The following is a 19,506-nucleotide window of genomic DNA, read 5'->3' on the forward strand; positions in this document are numbered from 1 at the left end:
CTTGAGGAGAGGAGCGAGCCAGCGAGCCTTCAGATGGAAACGTAAAGATGGTGACCGTAGCAAATGAAAATTAATAATAGTAATGATACGTAATAATGATAATGGCGGTGGTAGTTTTGTTTATTGTTGGTTTTGGCTTGGTTCTCTCTCTCTCTCTCTCTCTCTCTCTCTCTCTCTCTCTCTCTCTCTCTCTCTCTCTCTCTCTCTCTCTCTCCAACAGTTATTCTTGACTGACAAAAATGTATGTGTGAAGGAGAGAAAGAGAGAGAGAGAGAGAGAGAGAGAGAGAGAGAGAGAGAGAGAGAGAGAGAGAGAGAGAGAACGGAGGATAGGGAATGATTGGTACACGCGAAATTAGGAGTAATGCCAACTCTCTCTCTCTCTCTCTCTCTCTCTCTCTCTCTCTCTCTCTCTCTCTCTCTCTCTCTCTCTCTCTCTCATTTGCATGCCATTACTACAACTTGCGAACTGTTATCATATCAGCTCGTAATATGGTACATACACACACACACACACACACACACACACACACACACACACACACACACACACACACACACACACGTCAGTAGATATTTCTCTTTTCATCTTTTACCTATTCCTTCCTTTCACATTCCTTCATTTCTTTTCCATTCCCTTCTTCCGTCCTTATCCCACTCTTATTTTTTCCTCCTCACTCACTTCCCTTCCTTTTTCTTCCCTTCTACCCTTTTCTTTTCTCTTGTATCTTGTCTTCTTTCTCACTTTGCCCCTTCCCTTCCCCTTCTATCTTTTCGTGGACTTACTCAACTCTTCTCTTATTTATTTCATTTATTCAGTCTTCTCTTTCCGCTCTTTTTATTTTTTTTTTTTATCTCGCCTCTCTTCTCTCTCTTTTTTTTTTCCTTTCTTTTCGTTCCCTTATTTTTCCCCGTCTCTGTTGCCTCCCTTCATCGTTCCCCTTCGACTTCCTCCCGTACCCTTCTATCCTTTCTTCTCCCTTCCCTCTCCCTTCCGTCCCGTGCCATCCTCTGTCTTACCTTCCCTCAGCAAGGGCAAAAACTATAATGACAGATAAATAAATATACTTGACTTTTTCGTAAGGTGTTGAGTGTCAGGTAATCTTGTTTTTTTAATCGGTAAATATAGAAATCCAAAGAGAATCAGGAGTGTCAGAAAAAACAAGATAACAGTAATTATATTTTCTTCAATCTTCGGTATTTTTATTGATTCTTCTGTAAGAGAGAGAGAGAGAGAGAGAGAGAGAGAGAGAGAGAGAGAGAGAGAGAGAGAGAGAATGAGTATACATCTTCCCATCAGATACAAATACAACACAAAAGTTAATTATGAACCCCGTGTCTGTATGTGTGTGTGTGTGTGTGTGTGTGTGTGTGTGTGTGTGTGTCTGTATATGGATGTATGTATGTATGTATGCCATTCATCACTGTGGTATCTCCGTGATCCTGAGATACACCTCACTTCCCCGGCGGCACATAAAGGCCATGGAATCCCCTACAGATGGGATCGAATACCTTTCTTCTCGCCGGCAAAGGGATCGGGGGCGTCTGGAAAGGATCGAATGGGAGAGAGAGATGCGCAGGATACCTTTGTGTTGCGTACCGAGAGAGACTGAGAAAGAGAGAGACAGAGAGAGAGAGAGAGAGAGAGAGAGAGAGAGAGAGAGAGAGAGAGAGAGAGAGAGAGAGAGAGAGAGAGAGCTCAGTGGGGTACAATTATTAAGGGGTAACGTGTGACTTCTGTTTATCATAAGCCTGTGAGAGAGAGAGAGAGAGAGAGAGAGAGAGAGAGAGAGAGAGAGAGAGAGAGAGAGAGGAAATACTCGTATATGATTAAAACTGCTTACATTTTTATGACATAGCATAACTGGAAACCTATTACTTTAGTGTTACTGATCTTGTTGCTGTTGTTTCCACGTCTCCATTTACGATTTCTTCCTTAAATACACGTAGGTCATCTTCCTTTATTTCATTATCCTATTTATGTTCCCAAATGTCCGTATTTTCTTAAGTGCCTCATGTTCCTTTTTCTCTTTCTGCCACCAGACGGAGCAGTTCGCTGTGATGTGGATCCTTTTCATCTCCATCGTGGTGGGCAACGTGGCGGTCATCATCGCGCTGCTCCTCTCCAAGACTCGCAAATCCAGAACCAACTTCTTCATCATGCATTTAGCGCTGGCCGGTGAGTGCAGACTTATAAATAATCCAGTTTTCTAAATCCTCAGAATGTTGTGACCACCTCTTAATTAAGCGTAATGAAATCGTCACCTTGATCTGCTGAAGTCATTTTCTCTACTTCACTTTTAATTTTCATTATTTAATATAGAAAAGTAGAGACGAATCTTTGACTGCTCACATGCTGGACAGGACAAAGGCAACCATAGCAACAGATCTGCCGTGTGATGAAGGATTTTCCAAGCAGAATGCCATAGATATCTAAAGAAAATAGTTATTCATTTTTTTTGCCTTTTGACTCCTATTTGGTAATGTTTCCTTAATTGCTAATCACTCCGAGACATTTTTACTTGTTCTTCAGCCACCTCCAATCTTTAAAATGGGTAGAAATCTGTTTTGTTTTTTTTTCTTTTATTTTCATCCCTTACTTTCTTATAGATGCTTACAAAGATTTCATGCATAACTTCTGGTGCTGTTAATTGTTTCTTATCGCAGTGATATAGTCTGGTGCAAAGTCTAATCTCGAAACGGTTGAGAAGGGCTGTTCTGTGCAATACTTGAAATATAATCATGTACAGTTTCCCTAAGTACTGATGCGAGGTTATGCAAATGTTTCAGAATAAAAAAAGTGTCTGGTAACTGCCTCCACCTATCTCATTCCCTTTTTTTTTTTTTTTTCATTATCATCTTCATCAAAATCATTCTCTCATATACGAAGCCAAAACATTTCTTCTTTAGTTGTCCAGATTAATAACGTTAACAGAAGTAGCTTTCTTCGTGCATTCGTGCATTAGTATACTCCAACTGCGGTACAATAAAACACGGGGAGCGACTCGACCACCTGCTGCTGTTTCGAGGTGAGGCAAACATGCGCGTATGGTTCTAGTTTATCCTAGCTCTGATCTACCCACAAGAAACCCCAAGCAGCCGCCGCCATCCCCCGCTCCTCCACAACACTGCCCCATTCACGTCATTTATGTCTTAATATATGACGCTGAAGATGCGCAACGTTAAATACACAACTACGTCTCAATTTTTTATACTGTTATTATCATTAAAACTCTTGACTTGGCTTAATTAGACGTGGACAGTGAGCAGCCTGGGCCGTATTAACACAACCTCGTCTCATTTCTCTTTATCATTATCTCTATAAATCTTCACTTGGTTTAATTAGACGTGGAAGAGTTGGACAGGTCCCATGAGCACGCCTTGAGGCACGCCACACAGCTGGAGACTTTAGTAAATTGCAGTGATGATCCACAGACGGTGATCCATTATTTCCCGGCCAAGTGGTGAGCCGAGCATTAAGTGTAGTAGTGTCTTAAGGGGGGAGCAAGGAGACAAGACACCTTCACTCTAATCCTCAGCTCTCACTCCTTGACCATTTTCCAAGGCCACTCGATGATTAGTCGTGTTTTCAAGACTGCTTCTCTTGTAAATAGTATAAAAATGTTGTTAATCTGCCACTAGACACGCTTAAAAACTCGTGTCGCTTTGATTGGAGCCTTTTGAAAGTAGTGGAGTTGCGGCGCAGAAGTGTTTCAGAGTATGGTCCGAAAACTGTCAGGCTAGAACTATTTATTTTCTACGTCCAGCATTTGACATTACTTCACTGGTTCAAATCCCCAAGCCTTATGATGAACCAAGTGTTTCACCAGCGATTCTGAGCTTTGAACCTTCCTTATCATAACCAACTATACTTTATGAAGATCACCAGTCCAGACTACTATACTTGCCGGTTTTATAAAGATTGCGGACTCCATTGAAGGGTTTGCCAAGCCGAGGTAAATCATTGTCCAAGTGTAATGAACGAGGCTTGATGTGATTGAACTAACGAGGTCGACAAACATCTTTTACCGCGTAGAGAAGAAATATAACTCCATGATAAGCAAGTTCCCGTGAAAGTTTACGAGGTGAATGTTTTACCGGAAATGTGAGAATTGCAGCCACGACTCGTGACAGCTTTTATATAAGTTTGCAGGATCGTGTTGTAACTTTTCTTTAAGACTACGGTGGTGCCTGTGGTCATCCATTAACTTTGGAATCACGGTGTGGCCTCGATTTATCCATTTCCCTTCATACTTCGGTGCCTCCTGCTGTTTTTCCATTACCCTCCATAGCACAATGCCGGCTGTAGTCATCCATCACCCTTAAAATTACAGCGCCACCTGCAGGTATCCATTACTCGTAAAATGACTCAACCCTGGTCACGTGCAGCGCCGTGAACCTTGATCATTCATTATAAATCAAACAGAAATGGCTCCAAGTATTACCTAACAGCTTGAACTTAAAAACTACCAATAGATGTCTTAAACGGAAATGTAATTAAATGAATAGTTAATTATGTATTGATTTAATTGTTCATGTCAAATTTTCCACTTGAAATTTATCAGCAAAACACAGTAGACGTTATGTGAGCCACACTAAAAATTCACCATAAACACCAGTTGAGAACCACCGCTTCAACCCATAAAATAAATAAATAAATAAATAAATAAAAATAAATAACATGAGTTTCTTTTTGGATAAGCGATCGGTGGTCTCGAAATCTTGCGTTAATGTTTGGCGTGGCAAAACTCCTCGGTGCAATAAAGGGTTAGAAATCAAAAGTAAATATTTATATTAAGCTCACGTATTACCTGCGCCACTCGTTCCCATATTGGCCTCTCCACTTCACCAGTCCTCCCCCAAGTCATTGTGCTGCTGCCTCTCCATGATGGATGTGATTCTGTCATTTTAAACTTATTTGAAGAACGATATCGCGTGTCTTTCATGAGAGAGAGAGAGAGAGAGAGAGAGAGAGAGAGAGAGAGAGAGAGAGAGAGAGAGAGAGAGAGACTAATTATACATTTTTAAAAGATAGCAGAGAAATATCTGCATCTTTTGCCTCGGCAGATATTTATTAACTCTCTCTCTCTCTCTCTCTCTCTCTCTCTCTCTCTCTCTCTCTCTCTCTCTCTCTCTCTCTCTCTCTCTCTATCTATCTATCTATCTATCTATCTATCTATCTGTTTCTACTACTTATCTACTTATCTATCAACCTTCTCTTATCTATCTTTTTCTATCTCTATTTCTATTTATCAGTCTTCGTATCTGTCCAACCCTTACTCACCCACCAACACCTCACGCCTCGCCCTCCCTGCCCACAGATCTGTCAGTGGGGCTCATCAGTGTTCTCACGGACATCGTCTGGAAGAGCACCGTATCCTGGAACGCGGGGAACATCGCTTGCAAGACGGTGAGATTCGCCCAGGTGAGTGTTGTGCCAAGTGAGGGGGACCAGAAGATTATCCATCTATCTGTTTGTTTGTGTGTTTGTTTGTCTGTATGTTTATCTTTTTATCAGTCTGGCTTTGTGTTTGTTTATTCGTGTATCTATCTATCTATCTATTTATCTGTCTATCTGTTTACTTATGTACTTATTTCTATCTATTTATTTATGTTTTTCTGTCTCTATTTATCTATCTATTGATCTATCTATCTTGCTTATTTATATGTCTATATATCTAGCTGTATTTACCTATCTATCTATTTACTTATCTACCTATCTCTCTCTGTCTGTTTGTGTGTTTGTCTGGCTGTTTATCTATTAGTCATTCTATCTATCAGTCTATCTATCTATCTGTATATCTAGCTATCTGTCTATCTATCTATCTATCTATCTATCTATCTTTTCTCGAACGTTACGAAATATAATTCTTTGCATGTTCTCGTGGAAGTTCCCTGAGTTTTCAAGAGTTTTCCGTCATATTTTCGTAATTTTTGTGAGGGTTAGATAACTTAACAAGAATTCTGCATCATTAACGAGAGAAAAACATCCTGATAACCCAATTATTTTTCCTTTCCTGGCCTTTCGAAATGGTCCCGCATTGTTGAACACTGTTTGCTCTCAAGGACTACGTACTCGTATCTTCAAAAGACCACGAAGGTAATCAGTCGGGTTCTCAAGGATGTCTTTCTCCCCAGTGATGATGCAGAACCCTTACTGAACTAGCAATACACAGAAGCATGAAAACACTCTTGCAAATTCTCTCCACCTGTCCCACCCCACTGCGAAAACACTCTTCTTGAAATCCCCTTCTCATTAACTTCCACGAGAGCCAGGTAAATGCTGTCGAGAGAAGCTGATCAACTGCACACGTACACAGTTCACGATGGTCTTTGAGGAAAAATATCAAACTTTTTAAAAATACAGGACGGTGAAGGAGGAAAAAGACTAAGGAATGGAGAGATACATGAAATAGGGCATAGGAAAAGAGACAAGGAAGAGGAAAGGAAAAGAAACGCTGAAAATTTGACAGCATATCACGAATAGCATGACATCGGATCTTACAGCAGAAAAGCATATACCCACTTAAATACACACATTAGTTTGTAATGAGGCATAAAAACTGCAGAAAAAGGTGTTTGGTAAGAGGAGGAAGATAACTGACATTAGGAAGATTGGCTAGGGAAGAAATAATGAGGAGAAAGAGGAGAAGGTAAGGCAAGAGAATTATGAAAGAAAGAGAGGAAAAAAGGGATAGGAAGGAGAAGCGTAGGATAAAATAATGAGAAAGAGGAGAAGGAAAGGCAAGGGAATTATGATGGAAAGAGAGGAAAAGGAGATAGAAAATAGAGTTGGAAGAAATAATGCGGAGAAAGAGAAGGAAAAACAAGGAAATTATGAAGGAAAGAGAGGGAAGGGAAAGAGAAGAGTTGGAAAAATAAAAGAACAAGAGAAGGAACGAGGAAAAGAAAGAGAGAGAGAGAGAGAGAGAGAGAGAGAGAGAGAGAGAGAGAGAGAGAGAGAGAGAGAGAGAGAGAGAGAGAGAGACTATATGTATATAAATGTATCACTGGAAGATCACTCATCTCTCTCCAAATCGTATCTCCTCCTCCTCCTCCTCCTCCTCCTCCTCCTCCTCCTCCTCCTCCTCCTCCTCCTCCTCCTCCACAAGAACTTCCATTTCTGTAGACAAATATAGATGTCTCTCATCGCGAAGGCAATCAACAAACCCGAAGACGTCCCGAAAAAAGAGAAGGAGAAAGAGAAAAGAGGAAAAATCAAATAAAAATAAGTGAGGCGCGGCGCGAGATGGTCCCCTCGTCACGTGCTTCTTGTTTATCACGTTAAAAGACTGTCTTGGCGAGGGGACGGTACTGTGTTTCTTTTCTCTCTCTCTCTCTCTCTCTCTCTCTCTCTCTCTCTCTCTCTCTCTCTCTCTCTCTCTCTCTCTTGTTCTTTTTTTCTTGTTCTTCTTGTTCTTTTTCTTCTAAGTTTTCAATTGCTATTCTTCATACATTTTACGATCATTCCACAGAGAGAGAGAGAGAGAGAGAGAGAGAGAGAGAGAGAGAGAGAGAGAGCTACGTAATACACGCGGTCAGAAAAGGGGACATGAAAAATATACTTACTTATGTTGACTCAGTGTTAGGTTTCTCTCTCTCTCTCTCTCTCTCTCTCTCTCTCTCTCTCTCTCTCTCTCTCTCTCTCTCTCTCTCTCTCTCTCTCTCTCTCTCTCTCTACACGCCCCAATCTTTAACACCAGCTTCTAACTTTCAACTTTTCACTTCATTTCACTCTTCGCGTCTCTTGAGGATCGGCTCCCTCCCTCACTCTCCCTCTCTCTCTTTGATGTTACCAGTGGCCATTACCTCCGTTCCTCATATCAAGATAACACTGCCTACCTACTGTATCCTTCTCTATGTTACTCTTTGGCAACAATTTCTTTCGTGTTTATTTTGTATAAGGACAACTCTACCTCCCTATAACTTTCGCTTCCTTGGTTCCCGTTTTCTAATCTGTGGAACGTCGCTTCACATCCTCAAGGCTTCAGTTTCTGTTCTGTTCATCGAAAAATATATGGTACCGGTTTTCAATTACTAGTAAACTCTCTCTCTCTCTCTCTCTCTCTCTCTCTCTCTCTCTCTCTCTCTCTCTCTCTCTCTCTCTCTCTCTCTCTCGTTCCAGCGCAAATTACCTCTCTTTAGCTGCTACCAAAGAAGGAAATTTGCGGGTGTAGAGGGCGCTGAAGGAGGGAAACGGGGTGATTTTTAAAGTGTGTGTGTGTGTGTGTGTGTGTGTGTGTGTGTGTGTGTGTGTGCTAGTGGATGGGTGAGTGGGTGTGTGAACAAATCTATGGCCATTTTATATTATTTTCGTTTGCTGTTACCCAATATTTCAGTGTTTATTTACCATTAGTAGTAGAAGTAGGAATAACAACAGTAGTATATGGTATACCAGCCAGTGAAGACACGGAGAGAGGTGTTGTTATTGTTGTAGTAGTTGTAGTAGTAGTAGTAGTAGTAGTAGTAGCAGTAGCAGTAATAGTTTCTTCCCCTCAATGTTTTACCTCCGTCACTTTTTCTTTCCCCTTTTTACTGTTCTTTGTTTTCGTCCCATAATTGTGTCACTGTTCTTGACCACAATATTTCCTTTCATCTCGCTTCTCCTCTGTTCCCTCCCTGCCTCTCGCCCTGCCTCCCGCCCTGCCTCCCGCCCTGCCTCCGTGTCTCTCCTTTCTCTATTTCTTTTCTCCCTCTCTCATTCTTCTCTTCGGTATGTTCATTGTTATGTCATCGGCAAGACACACAGGTATTCTTTCATCATACAGGTTTTCTTCTTATCGTTATTTATTGAGGGTTTTCTTGTTTTCCTTATATTTCTTCGATTTTTTCTCCTTCAGTCTCTGCTTTCTCGTTTTCCTCTTTTTTTTTCATTTTCCTGTTTTTTTCTTATTTTCTTTAAAGTGTGGGTATTTTTTTTTCTTTTTTGCCTGTTTTCCTTTTAGGTTTAGTTTTTTTTTTTTCTTTTCCTTTCTCACACTAGAATTTTTACAGTTTTCTTTCTCTGATTTTTCACGATGTAGCTTCTCTCTCTCTCTCTCTCTCTCTCTCTCTCTCTCTCTCTTCACTCTGATCAGAATCAACTAAGGTTATCATGTAAAAATGTATCTATATATGTGACTAAATAATATACTCTCTCTCTCTCTCTCTCTCTCTCTCTCTCTCTCTCTCTCTCTCTCTCTCTCTCTCTCTCTCTCTCTCTCTCTCTCTCTCTCTCTCTCTCTCTCTCTCTCTCTCTCTCTCTCTCTCTCTCTCTCTCTCTCTCTCTCTGCAGGTGCTGGTGACGTATTCCTCCACTTACGTGTTGGTTGCTCTCTCCATCGACCGCTACGACGCCATTACCCACCCCATGAACTTCTCCGGCAGCTGTAAGTGTCCCTCGTGTGTGTGTGTGTGTGTGTAGTAGTAGTAGTAGTAGTAGTAGTAGTAGTAGTAGTAGTAGTAGTAGTAGTATCATACAGTATTCAGTCAAATTCGTACTATCTTGTCTATATATTTACTTTCATACAACATGATTAATTGACTGATTGATTAATGGGCGCCGCAGCAACGAGGTCATATGCCGCTCTCTCTACCCAGCCTCGACATCTAATTCCTTCCGAGTCACAACACTTAACACTTCTATTTGAAAGCCTTGTACCTACGTCTCTGCGGTCTTACGTCGGTTAATTTTAACATGTTGTGGAAGTTATTGGGATTCTCAGCAATATTTTCATGATTCCAGTGATAGTTTACCAAGGACTCTGCTGCAGTTTTAGGAAAATATTCGTACATCCATGAGAAGCTGAATCTCTGTGGCGTTTGAAGGTAGTGCCTGTGAGGGAACAACACGTGTCAGTATACGAGCAATAGCCTTTTTTCTTTTTTTTTTCTGTATGTACTCATGATCTCTTCTTCTATTATCATGTGTCAGAAAAGCGTCTCTGTCTACATTTTCTCATCATCTTATTACTTTGAACGTCATAATCAGGTTACCACTTTTTTTTTCTTTCTTTTCTCCAGCGCTGTCGGTCTCAACTTTCATGATCACTTTCGTTAAAATCTGAAGGTCATTAGTGGATGTTATCAAGTTATGGATGATACTTTGTTAGTGAGGGGCTATAAGTGCAGTTACTCATCCATCACGATCATGTCATATTTACTCTATTATGACTAACTAATAGAGGACTGGCTCAGGTATGGAAGCTGACTGTAATCCTGGATAGTCTGACTCATTATTTTTTTTATTTATTTATCTCGAAGTTATAAGTTTAGTTGCTCACCCATCACTTACTTTACTGTGACTGACTAAAAGAGGACTGGATCAAGTTTACAAGCTGTCTGTAGTACTGAATGGGCTGATGTGGGCGATATGTTCTCCTTTGGAAGTCTATCATAGAGAAGAAGGAATTCCTACATTATTCCTCTTCAACACATTTCACTCTTTACACCACGACCCGCCCTAAATGTTCTCCAGTCGTAACGGTCTTGCATGTGTTAATGTTATCATGCAGTAACATTTCTTTTTTCACCTCGGGGGCAACAACCAGACGTCGACCAGTGGAGAGCGAGTAAGTGATCATGCGACGCTACTCACTGCACGCTGTCTGGCTGTGGTAAATGCTACTCAGGAAACTCAGCGCCATTGACACGCAGGAACGAGGTCGTAGATCAAAGACACCAAAGTAATGAAAAGTTGAACGCTGCCTTAATGTCTTGCACGCGATGGACGGGTGGCGGGTATAATCCCCTCTAATAATACACAGTTAGCATGGTGGCTCCGGTGGTACTGCGTCTGACTATAATCCTGTAGAATCTTGGCTTATATTCGTGATTTTTCTCATTGTCCGCACCCGTCTAGGTTCAGCCAGTCTTAAATGCGTATGGATCAGCAATTACAAGGTAGATTAAAGGCGGCAGAGAAAGGAACTGGTTATTCTACTCCATATACATCGGTACGGGAGTGAGTGGCACTAAGCTGATCATGGCACTCTTTGAACTTAACTCTTTCTCTGCTATATGCAACAGCTCACAACACTCCACAACTAGGTATGAAATCTTTATAAGCGTCTACAAGAATAGATTAACAAGAATAGATTTTTGTAATTTCTAGCACGTATAATCTTTGGTAGATGGTTGCGGAACAGGAAGAAATAATAACCAGAGTGCTTAGTGATTAGGAAAGACATGGCAAGTACCAATGAAAGGGTTTAAATCATGCATGAAATGAAGCGCTCTACTTCAGTTCATTTCTTCAATTTTCCACTGGAGAAAGTTTTTTTTTCCGAGATTTTTTTTTTTCTTTTTAGGTATTGTTGGATATAACGCAGGAAGTGGTCGGGATGAAAATGTTGAAACTGGAGAAAAAGCCGCGGAATTATAGTGGACAGAGCGACTTCCTTTATCGTAAAACCAAGCGAAAGATTCAAAACCCATTAAGATAAGTTCGTGGTGGAAACGAGTGTGACAGTAAAGTAAACTATCGATATGTGCTTTATATCCTGTCAACACGGAAATTGTGTGTGTGTGTGTGTGTGTGTGTGTGTGTGTGTGTGTGATAGCAGGGGTGGTAAATTAGGACACGGGTAGCACAGAATGAGAGAGTAGCGTGTCACTCCAAGGCGCTGCTATCAAGACCACTGCTGCGCGCCTCTCATCACTCACCACCACCACCACCACCACTACCACCACCACCACCACTACCACCACCACCACCACCACGAAGAAGCTCTTGTCATGAGATCTGTGTTAGTGTTTACAAGACACTTTCGGATGCTTTAAGGTTCCTGTGAAATTACAGTGGTTTAGAAAGAGATGGAGGAATGAGAGAGAGAGAGAGAGAGAGAGAGAGAGAGGAGAGAGAGAGAGAGAGAGAGAGAGAGAGAGAGAGAGAGAGAGAGAGAGAGAGAAAGAGAAGAAAGAGAAGAAAGAAGAAGAAGTAAGAAGTAAGAAAGAGAAGTAAGAGAAGAAAGGTTACTATGGAGTTTGTCTGTGAATTAGTGATGCTTTTGTGTTGAGCTGCTACACACAGACATGGAAAGAGGATTAGGCATCCCCCACAAAGACGATCATACATGGAAGAAAATTAGCATACTTAGCAAAGAAACAACTTTTGGAAGTCCGTTACGCCAAAAACAAATGGAAGCACTACAGTTATAGCAGAAGCAGTGGGAGGAACAGACGTGTGTGTGTGTGTGTGTGTGTGTGTGTGTGCCTGGCGGTGACTGTGGCCGCCGGCATCTGTATGTCAGGACAATCACAACGCTGGCCAACACACCGCCCTGGGTTTTATGTCTTGCAGATGCGAATCAATTCAGTTTCAAGTAGTATCATGTCCTTGTGAATAAAACCACTCGTACCTTTATTGGTGAGTCTGAATACGTATCAGAGTCAAGTAGTGTGTGTGTGTGTGTGTGTGTGTGTGTGTGTGTGTGTGTGTGTGTGTGTGTGTGTGTGTGTGTGTGTGTGTGTTGCAACAGACAATCACTCCAGCAGTCAGTCGCGTCTTTCACTGCGTGGCTGAGCGTCGGAAGAATGACTCTTGTATGTTTGTGTAAGTATATGTGACTGTAATTATAACTACAAGCTTACTACCTGTGTTCGTCAGTAAAGATGGCTCACTGACGTGCACCGACGATGACACACGCAGACGAGGACATAGGACGGACGGAATTGCAACAACAACAACAACAACAACAACAACAACAATAACAATATTAATAATAGCAATAATAACAATAATAGCAGTTAGTTTGGCGTTTGGGGGTACTGAACGTGTTGCTTGCCGAAAGCCGACAATGTTTAATACGTCGTTCAGTGGCCTAAGATCCCTATTACGGTATGTTCTTCAACTTAACACACACACACACACACACAGAGTAACTCATCAAACACCTACAGCAACAGACCGGCCTGCGTTCCCTTTCACCTTGAATGCGTGCAGAACCTTAAAGCGGGAGGGAGGAGGAGGAACCCACCTGTTGCGGGGCGGCGGCAGCGTGACAGCGGCGCCTGGCAGCACGTGGGTGGGTGTCCGCGCGGTCCTGGCCATAATTTCCCGGGAGACTCCTCGGGTTGAAGAAAAATTATGCTGATTTAGATCGAGTCCGTCAGTCAACTTCAACGTATTTGGCTTTGAGGTCAGGCGCGGGGTGAGACTGAGAGCGTGAGGCAAGTGGACAGGCAGGCAGGCAGGCAGGCAGGCAGGCGTTGAGAGACCCCGCCATGTGATGAAGGGAAAAATGCAACTGACGTGACTCTTTGTGGTCTAAACGAAGGATTTTTTTATGGTATTTTCTTCTCGTGCATGGCAGCGGGGCGCGTGAGCTGAGCAACCGTGCAGCGTGGGTATTAAGGAGTAAGCGTGCACGAGGCAGAGTAAAAGTATCCACGTGGCATGATAAAACATGGGTGAAGTGGAATAAAACTCGGCAAAATGCGAATACGGCTATAGAAAATGAGATAAAGCGTGGAAATAGCGATAGAAAGCGAGATGAAGCATAGATACGGCGATTAAAGGGAGATGAAACATGAGTGCAGCAGGATATGGTAGAGGACACGAAACAAACAGCAGCATGTAAAGCGTGATGAGCAAACATAAATAAAGCCACATATGTAAAACGTGAATAAGCCGATGTACAAGGTGAATAGAGCAGGCAAGGGCGGCGAAAAGCACTAGTGACGGAGGCCAGACGGGGAACAAAAGCTTGAAAGTTACAAGTCAAAAAAAATCTAAGAACACAAGAAAAAATACAAGAAGCCAATACGCGACTGATCCTCTCTTTGATCCTTCTTGGTAACACAGATGTATATTGAACTTTAAAGGAAGGAAGACAAGTCCTACCAATAATGGTAGACGTACAGATGGTAGTGGCAGTTGTGGTGGTGAAGGTTTAGTGGCCCAAGGCAGTGGCGGCGTTGAGGGAACACTGAAGGCAGATACGAAAGTCTGATATCCCGACCTAGAACTTCTCATATTGGACTGTCATAACTTTCAGGCACTTTTTGACAGCTGGTGCGTATGGTTTGGCTGCCTGGGAATAACGGGAGGCGAGGTCGGGAAGTCCTACCGTGTATAGAAGAATGAATTATACATTTTTTTTTAGTGATCCGTGAAAACATATGAGCCTTTTTCTTGCGATCCTTTAAATCAATCAACCTCAGTGGCTTACCTGAATCTGATGAGGGTGGTGATGATGCTGCAGTAGTAGTAGTAGTAGTAGTAGTAGTAGTAGTAGTAGTAGTAGTAGTAGTAGTAGTAACGGCATCAATATCATTAATCTTTCTCTTTCTTTGCACAGGGAGACGGGCGCGGCGGTTGGTTGCGGGCGCCTGGGTTCTGTCCGCTATCTTTGCCTCACCCAGCCTCGTTTTCTTCATGGAGACTTCAGTGGACGGTGAGACTCTTCTTATTTCTTCTCCTCTTTCTCCTCCTCCTCCTCATCCTTTTCTTCCTTGACTATCCTACTTCAATCAGTTTATCATTAACTTCTTCGTCAGGCGTTTATCTCTCTCTCTCTCTCTCTCTCTCTCTCTCTCTCTCTCTCTCTCTCTCTCTCTCTCTCTCTCTCTCTCTCTCTCTCTCTCTCTCTCTCTCTCTCTCTCTCTCTCTCTCTCTCATTTCTTAATTTCATAGATGCGCTCTAAGTGATGCTCCCACTAACCACCTCAACACTAATCTCGTCTCATCTAACACCCTCTTGCATAGTACAAAAAAAGCCTCACCCACCCACTCTCTCTCTCTTTCTTTCCCTCCAGGCGTGATGCAGTGCTGGATCGACTTCCCCAAGCTGTGGCAGTGGAAGTTGTACATGACCCTGGTGGCACTCACGGTTTTTCTCTTCCCCACCGTGATCATCGCCGCCTGTTACGCCGTCATCGTCTACACAATCTGGTCCAAGGGGAAGGTGATGACTGTCACCACCAAAGCTCTCGGCGCCCGCAGTGAGTTGAGGAAGGAGGGGAAGAGACCGAGGGGATGTGATGCGGTATGTTTAGTGAAGGACAGAATGGTAGAGAGAAGAGCGGTTAGACAGGAGGGAAGGAAGAAACGCGGATGTGAAGATGCTGGAGTCGAAGGGAAATAGATGTTGTAGATTTTAGAGCAGGAGAGAAAAACAGAGGGGAGAATGTTGGGAGAAGAGGTGATGAGGAAGAAATGTGACTGTGAGGGTGCAGGAATTGAAGAGGCGATGTGGTAGACCTTTGAACAGGAGAGAAAAATAGAAGAAAGAATGTTAGGGGAAGAGATAATGAGAAAATGAAATACGGGTGTGAAGAGAAGTGCAGATGGAGTACTTAAAGGAAAAGAGAAGATACGATAGATTTTAAGCAAGAGAGAAAAACAGAAGGAAGAATGTTGGTAGAAGATATAATGAAAAATTTAAATGAGAGTGTGAAAGAGCGTGAACAAATATAAAGAGACGAAATAGAAAAGAAATATGACATGTAGTAGATTTTGAAATACGAAAGAAAAAAATATATAGATGGAAAAATGTTTGAGAAGAGGAAAAGGGAAACCAGAATGTGGCTGTGGAGAGTAAAGGTGAAAGATTAGGAGAAAAAGAAGGCGTTGAGGGGAAAGACTGATGGGAAGAAGGGAGAATGCAGTATATCTTGTAAAACTGACAAGAATTGGAGGGAAATATGTTGAGATAAGAGGACGAAAGGAGATGGAATGCAGGTGCGGAGGGAAAGTTGAAGAAAGAAGAGGAAAAAGAAGCGTTGAAAGGGAGACTGATATGAAAGAAAAAGATGTGATATACTAATATTTTACATGGCGTAAGCGAAGGATAGAGAGATGCTGGAAGGAGTGAAAAGGGAAGGTGCACTGCGGCTGTGGAGAGAAAAAGTGGAGAAAGAACAAGAGAGATAAATAAAAGTAAAAAATGATGAGTGGAAATTACATGTAGGAAAGTAAAATATGAAGATGGAACGCAATTAAGAACGAAGTGAAGTAGTGAGTAGAGGAGGAGGAGCAGAAGTCAGGGTTGTGACAAAACGCTACATCCTCCACCGAAAAACTACCTTAACCTAACGATCTAACTCACAACCTCGAGAAAGAGAGAGGAAGGAAGGCCACCGGAGCTGAGACTGCCGGGGCGTCAAGGGACAACACGGCACTCGAGGCATTAGCTTTGCAGAAATCTCATTAGTCGTAATTTTAATGACAAAACTCAATTGTTCCATGTTCGCCTTACTTAGTCAAATCCAAACTTGTGTCGTCCCACGCGCCACTCCGAGCATTCCTCTTAAAAAAAAACTGTTGTATTTCTGGAATTCCCTGCTGGTGCGTCAAGGCGTCGATATTCCGTGATGCGCATGCGTGGCCAACACTTGGACTGATATGGAAGGCGTAACTCAGACTCAGGTTGTTAATGCCACATCAGGAGGAAACTTTGAGATTAGTTAAATGCATGGTTGGGGATGATAGGTGGGTATAGGTGTGTATGTTTAGCACAGTGTAGGTGTTTTTATGTCCGTAAGTCTGATGTTGAGCAAATAACAGGTACAGGACAACTCAAGCCACGCGAGGTGATAAGAACATAACACAAAAGGATGAATGAACCAGCAAGAAGGCAGTAGGCCTACACGTGGCAGTCCATAATATACAAAACATGCTTATCTATATCCACCAATCACCTCTATCCATAAATTTGTCTGATAATTATTTTAAAGTTTCCTGCTGACTCAGTACTAACTGTCAGACTGCCGCGTCGTGCCATGGCGCTGTGCGAGCCAGCCAGCTTCACCACACCACAGCCTGTCACAGCAAGGCGTGGATCACACCGCTCCCTGCTGGGCAGCACATTCAAATTTATTCCTCTGGGAACTAAAGATGAATTTTTTTTTCATTATTTTCAGTTTTAATTGTCTCCCTAAACCTGAGGCTGCGCAGCTTATTCTACGTTTTAAGCTTTCATTATAAACGTTTTCAAAGTCCACAGACACTTATTCATTTTTTTTTCATGAGTTTTTCCTCCTTGATGATAACAGAATTCTTGTTAAACCACCATTAGAACTGCCCTGATAACTTTCTCTAGAGCATGTTAGAATTTGTCGAGCTGAGACGCAGAAGCGCCTCAGAGAGCGCATCCAAACTTCCAGCGAGGCCACGAGTCCAGCACTGCTAGTCACCAGCGAGAATAGTTTTCCAAGTTTCTTAACGTACTTTCGGATTTAAATATGTGTACGCATTATGCCTGTGTATGCACTTGTGTGCATACACACTTGACAGTCCCTTGCTGTACATCCTTCATTGGAAAACCTACAGGTCCTACAAAAATTTCGCCTTCCTGGACGTAGCCTTACTATTGTTAATTTCCTATGTATATGATATAAAGACTAAATGACCAATAAAAAGATCACTACAGTACCCAAAATAGATCAATTTGCTTGGTAACAGAAAAAAGATTCACGTCTGGAGAGTTACGGAAACGTTGCAGTGTCACAGAATCGTTGAAACTATTACATCCCTCCCTCGAGTCCCGACTTGTGTCTCCAATACCTCCAGCCAGGCAGCGTCCCGTCCTCTCCTCTCCCTCCCTCCCTCCCCTCACTCTCTCCTCAGTCCGCCGCTCGCCTCGCCATAAAAGCTCAGAGTGAAAAGTTCAGAAGTGAATTTTATCGCCCCTGAATGCCTCCTCCAGTACTCAGAATCCATATTATTGGCAGTTTCAAAGAAATATCAGTATAAAAGTGTCTTATCACAAAGCGCAAACGTTTTCTCTCTCTCTCTCTCTCTCTCTCTCGTCTATCTCTCTCTCTTCCTCCCTCTCTCTCTCTCTCTCTCTCTCTCTCTCTCTCTCTCTCTCTCTCTCTCTCTCTCTCTCTCTCTCTCTCTCTCTCTCTCTCTCTCTCTCTAATCTAATTCATTACGGTCTACCTATAACCACCATCTTCACTACTTCCTCATCCTTATCTACTGTTGGGGACACTGTTATCTTAGCGCCCTACCTCATCCTCCCTCACTCCTTCCTCCTTCCCTTCCTTCCTTCCTTCTCTTCCTGTCCGCCTCGCCTCGCTTCCTCCCTCCCTCATTACTTCCCTGTCTAAATCAAGCCATCTTCACGCTTCAAGGCCTTTCTTCCTTCCTTCCTTTCTTCCTTCCTTCCTTCCTTCCTTCCCTCCTTCCCTCCTTCCTTCCTTCCTTCCTCCCTTTCTTTCTTTCTTGTTTACTTCCATCCTACCTTGCTTCCTTCCTTACTTATTTTCCTCCTTCCCTTCCTTCTTACTTGCTTCCTTCCTTTCCTTCCTTCCTTCCTTGCCTCCTTCATTTCCTTTCTTCTTTCCTTCCTTCCTTCCTTCCTTCCTTTCTTTATTCCGTCCTTCCTTCCTTCCTCCCTCCCTCCCTCCTCCTCCTCCTCCTCCTCCTCCTTCTTCCCTCCTCCATATTAAGGCCACTCAATCCTGATATCCAGCCTAACTTTCCCACAATTAACTCCCTTAAAAAGACATGAATCAAATCCCACGTGACTTCCAGCACTAACTCGCTGCTAATCCAATTCTCGCTCGCGGGTCATACGCAATGCATGCGTTCGGATCCGGAAGACAGGTGAAGGGGAAGAGGGAACAGTGGCGGTGATCCTGGTGTGTGTGTGTGTGTGTGTGTGTCAGGGAAGCATAGAAAGAATAGGAACATGGATAAGACTAGCCAAGGGAGCAGAAAAATTTACATGGGATGAAAAAAAAAAAAAAGAAAGAAATTCCGTACAACTTGCTGCGGTTCAAATCAGAGGAAACAGGGAAAATAGAAACAAGTAGAGTGTTCCAGAGTTTACAAGTGAAAGATTAACTCTTGCATTACTAAAGAGTGTGTGTGTCTGTGTGTGTGTGTGTGTGTGTGTAGTCACTGTTTTTGTATCTCTCTTATCCTTTATTGTTTTCTTATTTTCTTCCATCCAATGTGCGTTATTCTCTTTCATATTCCCAGTCTGAGCGTTGCTGTCCCCGCCATTCCTTCAGTTACCCTCTACCTCCTAATAGCATACTGATATTGTGGTGATGGTGGTAATTCACTAGTAATTGTAGTGATGATAGTTGTACAGGCTTATTATAGTGAAGCCGTCGTCTTTACTATCCCACATCTTTTACTTCAGATTAAATTGAGTCATAGCAAATAGCCTAACTATCCTAAATCATTTACTTTAGATTATGTTTGTTTATCACAACCATCCTAGTAAGGTCAACATATCTGTTGTTCCTTGTATTTCCTTTATATTCCTTTGTGATGCAACACTTGTACAGTTATGGTCAGGAGTCGAGTAGGTAACCTGCCACACTCCACTCCATTGTGATTTGTGCTTTTCTCAACGTTAAACTCTTTGGTCAGCTAAGAATCCGTCAATTATCTGGTTTTCTAAGTAGGCTGTTGGATAAGAGGACTTTAGATAGAAGGGAAGCACAGAACACGGTGGAAGTGAGGCACCTATTCAGAAACCACGACTATTTTCAAAAGCCACAGAGATATTAGCCGGGTTTAAAAGAGTGTTTCTTAATAACGTAGAAATCTTGTTAATTTCTCACTAGA

The 19,506-nt window shown here is 42.4% G+C and overlaps 1 protein-coding gene across 6 annotated transcripts in view; it reads left to right on the forward strand.

Annotated features, from left to right (window-relative positions):
* LOC135108321 (cardioacceleratory peptide receptor-like) overlaps window positions 1–19,506 on the forward strand; it is a 136,672-nt gene that overhangs the window by 95,246 nt on the left and 21,920 nt on the right. For 5 of the 6 annotated variants that reach the window (XM_064019163.1, XM_064019160.1, XM_064019162.1 and 2 more), the window contains exons 1-5: window positions 2,039–2,178; window positions 5,321–5,424; window positions 9,274–9,367; window positions 14,279–14,374; window positions 14,736–14,921. In XM_064019163.1, coding sequence (XP_063875233.1) covers window positions 2,061–2,178; window positions 5,321–5,424; window positions 9,274–9,367; window positions 14,279–14,374; window positions 14,736–14,921 — 598 coding nt within the window. In that variant the 5' untranslated portion in view covers window positions 2,039–2,060. Of the gene's footprint in view, window positions 1–2,038; window positions 2,179–5,320; window positions 5,425–9,273; window positions 9,368–14,278; window positions 14,375–14,735; window positions 14,922–19,506 lie in introns of those variants that run through there. The other variant, XM_064019161.1, reaches the window with a different exon arrangement.

Source organism: Scylla paramamosain, chromosome 17 (genome assembly GCF_035594125.1).
Source record: "Scylla paramamosain isolate STU-SP2022 chromosome 17, ASM3559412v1, whole genome shotgun sequence".
Lineage (NCBI taxonomy): Eukaryota > Metazoa > Arthropoda > Malacostraca > Decapoda > Portunidae > Scylla > Scylla paramamosain.